Source organism: Hyaena hyaena, unplaced genomic scaffold (assembly GCF_003009895.1).
Source record: "Hyaena hyaena isolate Hyena2069 unplaced genomic scaffold, ASM300989v1 scaffold_57, whole genome shotgun sequence".
Classification (NCBI taxonomy): Eukaryota; Metazoa; Chordata; class Mammalia; order Carnivora; family Hyaenidae; genus Hyaena; species Hyaena hyaena.
The window spans coordinates 603,033-617,625 of record NW_024080690.1 but is presented as its reverse complement, the minus strand read 5'-3'; the positions used below and the strand labels follow the sequence as shown (position 1 = coordinate 617,625).

The 14,593-nt window shown below is 39.8% G+C and overlaps 1 protein-coding gene across 5 annotated transcripts in view; it reads right to left on the bottom strand.

The window, feature by feature from the left end:
• The window catches only part of EML4 (EMAP like 4), a 155,281-nt gene that overhangs the window by 8,122 nt on the left and 132,566 nt on the right, over positions 1-14,593 (bottom strand). For all 5 annotated transcript variants that reach the window (XM_039231683.1, XM_039231681.1, XM_039231682.1 and 2 more), the window contains 2 exons: positions 8,360-8,448; positions 6,911-7,008 (listed from right to left, as the gene is read on the bottom strand). In XM_039231683.1, the coding sequence (XP_039087614.1) occupies positions 6,911-7,008; positions 8,360-8,448 (187 nt within the window). The remainder of the gene's footprint in view (positions 1-6,910; positions 7,009-8,359; positions 8,449-14,593) is intronic.

The window sequence follows — 14,593 nt, the reverse complement described above, 5'->3', positions numbered from 1 at the left end:
CTCTGACTCTTGATATGGGCTCCAGTCATGATCTTACGGTTCAGGAGCTCGAGCCCCGTGTTGGGCTCTGCACTGAGAGTACGGAGCCTACTTGGGATTCTCCCTCTCCCCCTCTCTCTGACCTTCCCCAGCTTGTGCGTTCTCTCTTCCAAAATAAATAAATAAATGAAAATATTTAAGACTGCATCAAATTTAGAGAGTAATTTGTAGAGAACAGCTATTTCTATCAAGTCTTTTGTTTCCTGTGCTTTACTTGCTAGGTTTAGTCTCAAAACATCTACAGTTCTGGTTGCTACTGCAAACAGGATTCTTCCCCCATCAAAGTTCTGATGTCCTTTTGCTGGTCTGAGGGAAAGTTATTATTATTACTTTAGTTTTGTTTATTTACTTAATCTCTACACCCTATGTGGGGCTTGAACTCAAAGACTTCGAGATCAATAGCTGCATGCTCTTCTGACTGAGCCAGCCAGGCGCCCTGAGAGAAAGTTATTCTTTAGCATATAGGCTGCTAGCTACCTATCCAATCCACATTCTGCCACCCTTTTGTTAAATGCCTACTTAAAACACTGGATTTTTCAACTTCTTTTGCAGCTAGAGGTGGTGTAGAAATCATTGAGTAGGGCTTCCAGGCAAACTCTTAAGAGAACTGACTTTGGAGGGGCCATGTCTTTTTCCCTTGCTCTGATCTTTTCCTCCTGGAACTGGGATCTGATGATTGGAGGATGATGGAATATAAAGAAAGGAGGATCTTGAGTCCCTGATGACTTTTATTTAAATGATAACAAATCCCTCATTTTTTACTGTAATATATCCTGTTACATGAACACTGAATCCTATGCCTTTCCAAAGTACTGAAATACTGGATTAGTTTCTTAAAGATTTTTTAATGTTTGTTTATTTAGAGAGAGGGAGAAAGGACGAGTGGGAGAGGGCAGAGAGAGAGGAGAGAGAATTCCAAGCAGCATCTGTGCTGTCAGCATAGAGCACAATGCGTGGCTCACGAACCATGAGATCATGACCTGAGCCGAAATCAACAGGACACTTAACCACTGAGCAACCCAGCTGCCCCATTTTTTTTGGAGATTTCTAAGCAGACTGTTAAAGACTCTTTTATGCTTCTCTTTTTGATGTACATTTTCAATTACCAAAATCCTGGCAAAAAGGACCTTACTTTTATTAGCATAGCATTTCTTTCCTATCAGAATAGACTTTCTAACAGTACACCACTGCACCTTCAATGTACTATTACATTTCCTACACTAAGGTCTCAGAGTAGCAGTGTTAGTTAAATCCTTTTACCAGGAATTGGAGTCAAAGACAAAGCCAGTGTGCTGGCACTCAGATGCAGAATAAAAGCATCTTAATCCTTGGGGCACCTGGGTGGCTCAGTTGGTTAAGTGCCCGACTTCGGCTCAGGTCATGATCTCACGGTTTGTGAGTTTGAGCCCCGTGTCAGGCTCTCTGCTGTCAATGCAGAGCCTATGTCAGATCCTCTGTCTCCCTCACTCTACTCCTCCTCCAGTTTGTCTCTCAAAAAGAAATAAGCATAAAATTTTTTTTTTTAATTTTCAAAAAAAAAAGTCATCTTAATCCCACTGCAAATAGAGTAGAAACTTCAGGTTGGTCAGAACACTTAAACTCTTTCAAGGAAAATATACAATCATCCATAATTAGAAAACTATGTTTGAACTTTCATAGATTCATACTAAATGCTGAAAAACACCTTACATAACACCCGGGGTTGTCTCATCTAGTTCCTGAGCACAGTGCTGCTGCTGCTGCTGGCACCCAACACCAAGCAGAGAACATTCTAGGCACAGGACATACACAGTCAACTCTCAATCTCCCAGGAGCCTGCACGAAGACGCCCACTTAGCAGATGAGCAAATCCAGGAGGCAGAGAGGTTACATAACTTTTCTGAAGTCACCATTATAGTAAAGAATAGGTATAGCCAGAGTTTAAGCCCAGGTCAGAGACATCTGGACCAAATGAAGCACAGCATTTCAATCATGCTTATCATTTAGTCATTTCTCTAACACTGAAGATGAGCAGAAAGTAATTTAAAAGTAGCATTTTAGAAAAGGAATGTACAAGTAAGGACTTTTTCAGTGCATTTTCAAAATAGCACAGGAAAAGCTGAGGTAAAGAAACATTGTATGGAAAGCAACAAAACTATAAAACCTTACAATCCTCAGAGGTATTTCAGATAACCAACCAGTCATCAAATTCTTTTTAGCTAAAAAATCTTTCTGTCATATTAAATCTTACAAGAGAAGCCCCATATGCAAAGCAAAGAAAATCAGATCCATACTAGCCTGGCCCAGCCCCACCCCCAAACCCTGGGGCTTTACAGAATACAAGTTAAAAAGAGCTTCTGAATCCAAAGCCTTTTTATACACTTTTCCACAGCAGCACTTATAAAATCAAACTGCTTATACAGTGAATATATGATATAACCATGAACCCCTGAAGCCTACAGGTTAGTCAAACCACCTTTTCTAGTGTGTACTAAACGCTAAGAGGATGGATGTTTTCATGGGAAGTAAAAGAAAGACAAAAGGTCATTCTAAATTGTATGATCTGATTAAGAGGCACAAAATGCCACAGATCTGGTCAAGTAGGCTTGGGGGGTGTGTGCTGGAGGGGATGCGAGAACCCAAGAGCAGCAGGAAGACCGTGCGCTCCCAGGGGCAAACACGGGAAGTGAGACGCAGACAGGCCACAGAAGAGAAAATGAAAGGCTGGTCACACAGAAACAGGACAGAGGGATGGCTTCATTCCTTTTTTTTTTTTTTTAATGTTTATTTTTGAAAGAGAGAGAAAGTGGGGGAGGAGCAGAGAGAGAAGGGGACAGAGGATCTGAAGTGGGCTCTGTGCTGACAGCAGGGAGCCCTGTGCGCGGCTCGAACTGTGAGATCAAGACCTGAGCCGAGTGGGACGCTTACCTGACTGAACCACCCAGGCGCCCCAGGAGGACTCTATTCTATGTCTCCTCCTCTCTATCCCTCAGCCAGCCCAGAGAGGTCAGGCTCATGAAGAGCAGATGATTTCTTGGAAGATCACTAGGCTTCCTTCAAAGAGAAGTTCCAGTACCAGCTAGGTGTAGAAACAAACTTGAGGTGTTTGAAGGGGTATATTTGCAACATAATAGCAAGTAAATGTCAATAAATGGAAGAACAAATTTTGTGGGTTTGCGGAAACTGCAGTGGGAATGTGATGTTTAGAATTAACATCAAATAAGTCATGTGAGAAAAGGGTAAAGAAACAAGAGTGCTAATTGGTCCGAGGCCGGCAAGTCTACAGTACTACCCAACTGCACATACGAATCTGTCCACAGCAAGTATTACTGAGGTGGTGACAGGAGGGGGTCAGCATATACACAGAGCCACGGCAAGTGTGGCCAGCACCACCGAAGGTCTAGGGTAGAGGGACCTGCAGCAGGACCGGGTGCAGAGGCAGCTGCTGACCTCCTGGGGACGGAGGTGCCAAGCTTGCTCACTTCCTGACGACACTCCAGTCTCACATGCATATTTCTGTCTAGGTGCATGTCCTGTCCCCGTGGCATTTATAGATCTTATTTAAATGAATAAACTAGCGTTCTGATTATGAGCTGGTTTCCTGAGGCCTGCTTATGGAGAGAAAATTGGGTCGCCCAGAGGAAACTAGGATTCAGTCCTTTATCAGTTATAGCTCTCATAAATTGGTATTTTACAAACCAGCTTTGGAGAATATGCATGATGTAAGTCCATGTCTCTAAAATGGGTCTGGTTTTGTTTCTTAGCTTATGACTGTGAGCAAGGCTTTGGCCTGTCACAACCCTGTCAAGCAAGCCACTGATGAGGAAAGAACTCACATACGATCAGTTAGCTGCCTTCTACTGAGAAGTACTTCTTGGTGTTCTTGGTACCAGTCACCTTCCCAATTGTCATTTCCACATAAAGTGATGCCATCAAGAGGGACAGGCTCCAACTGCTTGGTTAATTTATTAGAGAGACATTCTCTAAAAATTCTAAATAAATATGCTTCTGCAGCTATGCTGGTTACTTAAAATATTGGCTAGTAATAGGAAAATATTGAAATTGAAACAGAAAACAGCATTTGTATTTGCAACTGAGAGTAGTTCCTAATCTTGACAACAATCCTATGTAGTAGGAACTATTAAAATGTCCAATTTTAAGATAACAAAATCGGGGCGCCTGAGTGGTTCAGTTGGTTAAGCATCTGACTTCAGCTCAGGTCATGATCTCACAGTTCGTGGGTTCGAGCCCCACGTCAGGCTCTGTGCTGACAGCTCAGAGCCTAGAGCCTGCTTCAGATTCTGTGTCTCCCTCTCTCTCTATTCCTCCCCTGATCATTCTCTCTCTCTCTCTCTCTCTCTCTCTCAAAAATAAACATTAAAAAAAAAAAATCAAGAGAGAAGTCAACTAACTTGCCTAAAGTTGAAATCTATTAAGCGGCAAAACCAGCATTAGCTCTGTTCTGTCTGTCCTCTACCCTAACAGATACCAGATAAAAGCAGTTAACATGAAACTGTAACACCAGCTGGTGGAAGGAGACGGCAAGGAGAAGTGACAGCTGGAAGCAAAGTACAAAACAGAAGATAATTAGAAAAGCAGAGTAGCAGAGCCTCTCATTACAGGCTCAAACAGTACTATCAACTTTAACAGTTCCTAAGGGTATCTCAAAATAATACTTTCAAGCGCTTTCAAGACAAAAGTTGCCTAATTGGAGGCCAAGTCTCATGCAATTGATAAGCTTGCCATTTCTCAACACTCTCAAGGTCATTCTCAGGACAATGAGATATATATTGAAAAATCTGAGGCATTATCATTACAGTAGAAAGTCTGCTCTAGGAAGAGAAGAGGGTTCCCACCCCAGGTTTGCCACCATGTCAAGATGTAACCAAGGCCAAGTTCTTTATCTTCTCTCAAACTCAGTCTCTACATCAGTACAATGAGCTGAGCCAAGTATGTGCTATATAAGGATCCCTGGAAAATTTCATATGGTTCCACAATTAAATTATAATTGATATGCTCTCTTCACTAAGACATGGACTTTTTTAAAAGGCTGAGGTAAAGAAAATAAGAAAAACTTTGGTGCCTGGTGGGGTAAACCTCAGTAACCTGAAAATTCCTTTCACTGGAGCATTTCATTTACTCATGTGGTACAAAGAGGCATTGCTCTAGTATGCCACATCACAAATATTAAGATAAAAATCAATTAAGAGAGAGATTTCAATAAATTACTGGGTAATGATTCATAATTGTCAAGGCAAAAAAAATTTGGATAAATTCTAAAACTTTGAGGTTGTTTGTAGACTGCTTATATAGGCTGGTTTTAGGTGCGTATACACAAAGTAAATAAATAAGTCTCTTCTTTGAATAGTAAATGGGTTTTGCTTATGTACATGCTTCTAAAAACAAATTCTTTTATCTCCCTAAAACTATTTTGTGATCTGTGCGGCCACTAATCACTAATTCATCAATTTTCTAACCCTAATCTCCTGACATACATACACACCATGCTACCTCATTTTCTATAAAAATAATAGTTACCACATACTGAGTACCTATTATTTGCCAAGCACTATTCAAAATACTTGATACGTATTAACTTATTTTAATCCAGTGAAGTAGAAAACTGCTATTATGCTCATTTCAGACATGAGAAAACCGAAACAGAAGGCTTAAGTTAACTTGCCCAAGGTTACAACGGCTCATAAGTAGTGAAATAAGAATTCAAATCTAGGTAGTCTGATCCCAAATTTGTGCCCTTGACCACTTTCTTATCTTGCCCTCAGCTCAAATGTACTTTTTTTTTTTAATTTTTTTTTTAATGTTTTATTTATTTTTAGGAGAGAGAGAGAGAGAGAGACAGCGTGAGCAGGGGAGGGTCAGAGAGAGAGGAAGTCACAGACTGAAACAGGCTCCAGGCTCTGAGCTGGCAGTCAGCACAGAGCCCGACGCAGGGCTCGAACCCACGAACTGCGAGATCATGACCTAAGCGAAAGTCGGACGCTTAACCGACTAAGCCACCCAGGCGCCCCTCAAATGTACACTTTTTGAAGACAAGAAACAAAAATCCTATGTATATTCCTGGTGTCCAGAACATTTCTTAAATTAGCAGAATACTGCCATAAGGTAAGTACTCAGTATACCTGTAGTACTAAATCGAATCTTTACCTTACAATGATAACCTAGTCAATCAGGACAACAAATGAAAGAAAATATGCTTCTGTTAACTCTCTTAATGCAGACACATCTCTAAATAAATCACCTTTAGTGGTAAGAGAGATCTGTGGAAACTGCAGGGAGGACAAGAATGTGGGACACTGGGATTAAAAGATTATTGTCTCTCATTTCTGACTTACTCCATTTTTAAGAATTGTTATTATTCTAAGGGCTTCCTTTGGACAGAGCTGTGATTTAAGAAACTGCCTTAAATCTAGTTAAAAAGAAGTGTTAAACTTCCATCAAAAGGAGAAACTTTTTTTTGAGAGAGAGAAGGTGGGTGGGGATGGAGTGGGGGGAGGGGAGGGGAGAGATTGAGCATGTGAGCAGGCGAGATGGGCAGAAGGAGGAGAGAATCTTAAGCATGTTCCATTTTCAGCACAGAACCCAACATGGAGCTCGCTCTCACAACTGTGAGATCATGACCTGAGCTGAAATCAAGAGTTGGATGCTTAACCGACTGAGCCACGCAGGCACCCCAAAAGAAGAAATACTTCTAAAGCACACAGGGAACTGCAGTATTTTGCATCAAGTAATCTCCATTTTCAAAGAGTGAGATTAAAGTTTAAAGCAGTGAGAGAAAATAACGGAAACATCAATCAATGTAAACATTTAACTCTTTTTAACAGAAGTAAAATTTTCCAACAATTTTACAGCTTACTTTACTTCAACCACTTACAGTGCACTTTCCATATCTGCTATATTTTCTTCCATTTTCTGAGACTACATAGAGGTAAATAAAGTTGTCATGAGATCCTACAGCCAGGAGGGTGCCATCTAGAATGAAACAGGAAAAAGTGTTAACTAGAGAAATGTATTGACGGATTTACTTGCTGCTATGGACCTGTACTAAAAGCTTTTTTACAAATGTTGCTCAATCTCACAGATTTAACTGGTATTTGACATTTGATGAATAAATCCTTCCATCACTAAGCGCACTTGAGAAGCAGTCATTTTTCTGGAGATCCTTACAGGCCTTGGACCTTAGCCTCATCTTTTCTAGGCAGCTACGATATGGCCCCAGGGAGGTTAACCTGTTCTTATGGGTCTCGGCACACAGTACTCATAAGCTGAGGGTACAATTGCTCATTTCAGCCGAGCATATATGACTTCTCCAACTACAGTCTCTTGGGAAGGGACTAAGTTCTCTTCTTTCATGGTCTCTTCTATTGTTCTTACCACTTTGAACAGATGGTCAATAAAGTCCAACTGACCTTTGGATTTTTAACTGCTACATTTGCAATAATTTGCTAGTATAGACTAAAAAAGCCAAACCAAATAGAATACCTTTTCTGCTTTAAGATAACTTGCCAGGCTTATAGCTTGAAGCAAATACTTTTCCTTCCATGTTCAACTCTGAAAACAGTATTCTGTGCTTCCTTTGAAACAACTTAGAAGCAATCAAAAAGATCCTTTGGATCCCACACTGAGCCAACAACTACTGGCATAGATTTTCAAATATAAGCAAATGTCACTCACACTAATTCCAGGGAAGAACAATATGAGTCAAAACCAGATTAATAATAGGGAAAAGAAATTGGAATACTGTGAAAACATAATTAACATTTTGAGTAAGGTATAAAGAATTTTTCAAACAAGGCCAAATGAATTTATTAAACTCTTATAATGAGCTGCTGAGTATTTTATCTAATTAACAAAACCAATCACTACTATGTAGCCAGTAACAATGTAACTAGATTTTAAAGAACCTGAATAGGTTCTATCACAGTGTGTATTTTGAACATTACTATAACTTCTTTTATATTTTCTTACATACAAAAAAAGGTTGCCAAATAGATATAACAGTCAGCCTAATATCTATTCAAAATTCTAAGTATATGTAATTCCCCTAAAGTGGTATTTGACTGTACTATATTCTGCTTTCAATTGCAAAAGCAGTTGTAACAGTTCATTCTAATTTTGCTTGACGATTTATATGTATTGTTGTTTAACTCAAGAAGTTCTTTTGCAGTCTCCTGCAGCAGAATTTAATATGATGTTGGGGGAAACATATTCAATAGTTAACAAGTCTAGAGAGTAGGAAAAAACGTAGTTAGTTTTATTGGAAGTGAAAATATGCAATTTCAGAGAAATGCTGTGAATGCCAGGAGGGGGTAAATCTGCCTACCTACTGAGTAGCGCATCACAGAGAGCTGTTCATTCCCATCTGTGTGGATAGAAACTAGATCTCTGGTTTCTGCATCCAGAACAAACCACCTATTAAGAAGTAAAAATCAAACTTTCTTCAGATGTTAGCACTTACAGAAAAAAAAACTGCTGACGTTTTTTTCCCTTTTAAAAAATTTTAACAATGCCCTGAAGTATGACATGATGACGTTTCCACTTTCTAATGAAGGATGAACTCATTTTGCAAAATGTTGCTAAATACAATATAAATATGTGGGCCTAGGCATGTTCTCATTTCTATTTAGATATTCACTGAATGCCAACTGTGGCTTTTTGCTAGGCACCATCTAAACAGAAAGTTAAGATGACAGGATCAATTTTCTTCAAGATTATACTCGAGATGGGGAAAAAGAAAAGAGCCAGTTGAAACAAACAACAACTAAGTTCCAATCTCAGTGATGGTGACCATGAACCACAGAGGAACTCACAGAAAGGAAGTGAATGACAGAGGACACAGAAACACCCTGAGGAAGGATGTAGGATAGGTTGAGCGGAACGCTGAGGGAAAGAGGTGCAGGCAGTTCAAGCAGAAGAGTGACAGCTACAGGGCTATGGAAATGGGATGAAGCACAAACAGTACAAGGTGGGAGGGGAAGGCAGAGGGCTGTTCATTAGGTGTGATTTCAAAGAAATCAGCAGGGGGCGCTCTGCCCCTTCAAAACCTCTGCATGTGCACACAGCTCTGAATTCTTTCAAAGACAGTTTTTCATTCACATTTACAGGAAAAGCCAAAATGTAAAAGCCTTAAGAGGTAAAATAGTGACTTAAATTCAACTATATAATAAATGACTTATTAAATCTTTTCATAAGAGCACCTGAAGGAGGGGGATGGTGTTTCAGAAAAGCACGGCAAGATATGCGGTATAAAGCACACACTGGTAACTAAGGACAGACAACTAGAGCCTGGATAAGTGAGAGGACAGCAGGGTACAGACAACATATATAGCTAGTTGGAGGAATCTGGAGTTGGGCATTGCCTGGCTCACATCAGTCACTGAATAAACATATGGAGAATGAATAAACTAATATAATGTGACTCCTGAACATGACAAAAGCCAAGTTTTAGCAAGAATTAAATAGTGCTGTGTGTAGAAAGAAATATTTGGGGTGGAGAGAATGGGGCAAGACTAGAAAAGTAAAATACCATCTTAATCTTCTGTAACTGGACAGGAGAAGAGCAGCAAGTTTTGTTTTTAAGAAAACAAAAATCCACTAATCCACTAAAATAAGCCAACACAGAAACCACAATGACAGTTCCCTGTAACTTTGAAGTCTTAAAACTGATACCTGGAAAGAGACCATTTCCCCCTTCAGATTAAAAGAAATACTGAAGGAGAGAGGATATGGCATGAAGAATTAAAAAAAAAAAAAAAAAAGTTTAGCAACTTTTGTGTTGATGTACACAAGGTAGAAAATGAAAAACTATACAGGTAGAAATGAAAGGTAGGAAATGAGATATCCCAACTCTTACCTATTGGTGAAATCCCTAATTAAAAATGGTCATGAGTGAATATGAGTAACTTGTGAATTAAGGGTGGAAGCTTCTAGGTAGCTAGCCTAATTCATAAATTCTGTTTTCTACATGGATAAGAGAAATACCTTCTATTTGTAAACACTTAAGACCAAAAGTAGGAAACTGGCATTCTGAAGCTCTACGCTGCAAGTTTAGTGATCATTTCCATTTCAAAAGGTGTGTAACTTTACTGTAACTAGACAGTACCCATAGATTATAGGTTTCTTCTGAGAATGTAATTAATTAAAAAAAAAAGATTTATTTAGTTACCGAGAGAGACAGAGACAGAGAGAAAGAAAGAGTATGCTTATGCACAAGAAGGAAAGGGGCAGAGAAAGAGAGAATCCCAAGTGGGCTCCACACAGTCAGCGAGGAGCCCAATGTGGGGCTTGAACTCACGAACCCTAAGATCATGACCTGAGCCGAAAGCAAGAGTCAGATGTTTAACCGACTGAGCCACCCAGGCGCTCCTTCATGAATCAATTTTTATAGCTACCACTGTGAGACTCATCTGAGCCAAGATATGCCAAAGGTGAAGCCAAGTGAATGGCCTTTTCAGAGTATTCCAAACAAATATTCCAACTCAAAATGAACAGACAGACCTAAAGAACAATGAGATGACAGCACCACTCTGTAGGTATCAGGTTTCAAGTTTTTAATGAGTTTATGGAAACTTTATTATACTTTCTTGGGCATTTGAAAAATTGCTATTCTTTATCTGGAGAGCCCCAACTACTGTTTTAAGACTCTTTCCAAGTCAGTTTAATCTTACCAGAAAAACTGCAAATAATTTTCTCTTTTTGGAATTCCCTTAAAAAGTAGAAAAAACAAAACAAAACAAAAACAAAAACCCAGAATGTCTGTTGGTGTTAAGATGTAGAAACCTGAAGTTCAGAGTTGTTTACTGATTAGAGATGGTAGCTATTCAAAATAAAACAAAACAATAAAAACCCTGACTACTTTTTCTATTGCTTTAATTATATGCCAAAATGTAATTAGTCTGCCTTAGGCAAGTAATTTTTAGTAATAAATCAATAACTTTTTCTTATAGAAAGAGCCCAACTTCCTTATGGACCCTAGCAATAATTTTAAAGCTCCCACCCTTCCCATTGCATGAATTATGTTCTACCTTTCAGAAAAGACTTTTGGGCCGAGGACCTCTGTCTCTAACAAATGTGTACAGAAGACGAGAAATCCTGTAGCAAAGGGAATTTTTGAGAAACAAATCTTTAAGTTTTTACCATGTTGAACTTGTATGTACTCTTATTCCAGTACAGAATATATACAATGGAACCACACTTCTGCTTTAAGATGATTTAAGATAATTCAGAATCTTATCGGGATTTTTACAGCCTGTAGGACCTAATGGATCCTTCTAAATGTATCACAGATGGGAAATCTTTGGTCATACACTTAATCTGACTTGTGGTCAAGTACCAAAACGTAGTACCATCATTTATCTTTTTAAAAAGACACTATCTTGATGTCTTTAGTGGCAAGAAAAGAATCAAGATTTTAGACATAGACAGTATCGTACTTTAAAATCCCTAAGTGAATATATACATTCATAATATTCATCCTAATATAAAGTGTGTTCTCTGGGTGGCACGTCTGTAAACCCTCCCCACCCCATGCCCTGCGTTGTCCCCTTTCTTCTTTATGATCTTCTGCTTACAAGAATAGGAATATGGCTTTTATAATAAAAAAATGTAAAGCCACAAAACGGGGAAGAGAAGCCCAATTCAACTTTCTTATTTTACAAATAAAAAACAATGACATGCTCTGATTTCAAAACATCTGACCAGTCATCAATCAATCAGTTAGGTGTCAGAGCTTCTGGCCCTTGTGCTTTTCACTAATATCACATAAGAGAAGGGGACAATGCATGGGAAGTGCTCTTTCTATGTCTTTGAGATACACTAACATTCAGGGATCCAGAGAAAAAAGGAGTTAGCAAAGGAGGCAGAATAGGAGTTTATAATTTAATTGGGGAGACAGAATGAGTTCATAAAGTAAATAGTTAGAAGTAACATGAATTACACAAGTTACAAGGTTTATGAAGTCTCAGAGCAGGGTGCAGTCACTGCAGAGATGGGTGGTCTAGGATTTTATAGCATCAAACGTGGCAGGAAACAAACAGGTGGGGAGCACTAGACAAGAAATTACAAAATGGGCTGACATGTATATAAAGGACAACTACTTGACCACTCTGGCCAGAGTGTTGAGGGAAAGATTTTAAATGAGCTTTAAAGGCCAGGCTAACAAGTTTAGGGGTGCCTGGGTGGCCCAGTCTGTTAAGCGTCCAACTTTGGCTCAGATCATGATCCCACGGTCCATGGGTTCTAGCCCTGCATGGGGCTCTGTGCTCACAGCTCAGAGCCTAGAGCCTGCTTCAGATTCTGTCTCTCTCTCTCTCTGCCCCTCTCCGCCCCCACGCTTGTACTCTGTCTCTGTCTCTCTCAAAAATAAACATTAAAATTTTTTTTCTAAATGTCTTATTTCTGAGAGACACAGAAGAGAGACAGCGTGAGCAAGGGAGGGGCAGAGAGAGAGGGAGATACAGAATCTGAAACAGGCTCCAGGCTCTGAGCCAGCTGTCAGCACAGAATCTGACGCGGGGCTCAAACCCATGAACCATGAGATCATGACCTGAGCCAAAGTTGGGCACTTAACCAACTGAACCACCTAAGCGCTCCTCCTCCCCAATTTTTTTTAAGGCCAAGCTAATAAGTTTGGATTCCACTGTTTAGGAACAAAAGACCTTAGTTAGCTATGGTGCTGGCTTGCCAAAGTTACAGTCACCATCAAAATTGAGGAGCTGAGCCAGATCACTTGAGTCTCTCCAGATTTAGGGTTTTGTGATTCCAGGTCAATTAAATTCTTTACCTGACCATTAACTGAGCTCACTTTCCCAGCCTGCTTCCTTGTCAAAACAGTCACGGTCACTTTAGACCAGAAGAAATTCTGGGATCTTCTCTCAGTCTGTCCACTCCCCTTTCCATCCGAGTATGTTATACATTACTATGTATAGAACATACTTGTTCTATATACGGACTCAATTTTGTGGATTCCGTTCTTTGAAACAATTTTCAGCTTTAATCCTTGCTTTTCATTCTCTTTATCATTTCAGGTCTATTGATTTCTCTAATTCTGGGTGTTTCACCTCCATTTACCAGCCTATAAAATGACTATGGCAAAAACTCATTCCTTAAATACTGTATGTTGGTTTGGAAATAGAACTGGCTTCAATCCAAGACAAGAGTAAAGTTCTGTGAAAGCTACTTGGAGAATTTTGAGTTGATATAGACCTGACATCCTGATGGGATGGGATCTGTGGTTCTTCCGAGGTCCAGAGGTGGTATAAAGATTAAGTGCCTTTGAAAAACTGGTTTCAGGGGCGCCTGGGTGGCTTAGTCGGTTAAGCATCCGACTTTCGCTTGGGTCATGATCTTGCGGTTCGTGGGTTCGAGCCCCGCGTCGGGCTCTGTTCTGACTGCCAGCTCAGAGCCTGGAGCCTGTTTCAGTCTGTGACTCCCTCTCTCTCTGACCCTCCCCTGCTCACGCTGTCTCTCTCTCTCTCCTAGAAATAAATAAAACATTAAAAAAAATTAAAAAAACAAAAAAAACAAAAAAACTGGTTTCAAAAATCAGGAAAAAGGATAATCAACTGGAGTCTTGGAAAAAAATCAAGCAGAATGTATTTTTACCAATAATTCAGAGATTACATAAATTTTCAAATTCATAATAGTTCAGGTTTACATATAGGTAGGTCTATGAAAAACTTTAAATCCCACCAAGAAACACAAATTTTAGGGGTGCCTGGGTGGCTCAGTTAAGTGACCGATTCTTGGTTTTGGCTCAGGTCATGATCTCATGGGTTCATGAGATCGAGCCCCATGTTGGGCTCTACACTGACAGCTTGAAGCCTGCTTGGGATTCTCTCTCTCTCTCTCTCTCGCGCTGGTCCTGCTCTGCTCGTGCATGCTCTCTTGCTCTCTCTCAAAAAAAAAAAAACCCACATTTAAGAAAAATAGACAGTGTGGTAAATAAACAGTGGAATATTCATTTGCCATAAAGAAGAATGAGATCTTACCATCTGCAACAACATGGATGGACCTAGAGGACATAACGCTAAGTGAAATAAGTCAATTAGTGAAAGACAAATATCATATGAATTCACTCATGTAGAATTTAAGAAATGAAACAAACGAGCAAAGGGAAATATGAGAGGGGCAAACCAAAAAACAGACTCTTAACTATAGAGAACTGATGGTTACCAGAGGGGAGCTGGTAATGACGGAATAGGTGAATGAGTGAAATAGGTGATGGGGATTAGATCTTACTTGTAATGAGCACTGGGGTGTTGTATGGAAGTGCTGAATCACTATATTATACACCTGAAGCTAGTATTTTTTTTTTTAAATGTTTTTAAAAATCTTTATCTTTTTGAGAGAGAAAGAGAGAATGAGCAGGAGAGGGGCAGAGAGGGGGAGAGAGGAGAGACCAAATTGGAAGCAGGATCCAGGCTCTGAGCTTCAGCACAGAGCCCGATGTGAGGCTTGAACTCATGAACTGCGAGATCATGACCTGAGCCGAAGTCGGGCACTTAACCAAGCCAACCAGGTGCCTCCACCTGAAATTAGTATTACACTGTATGTTAAC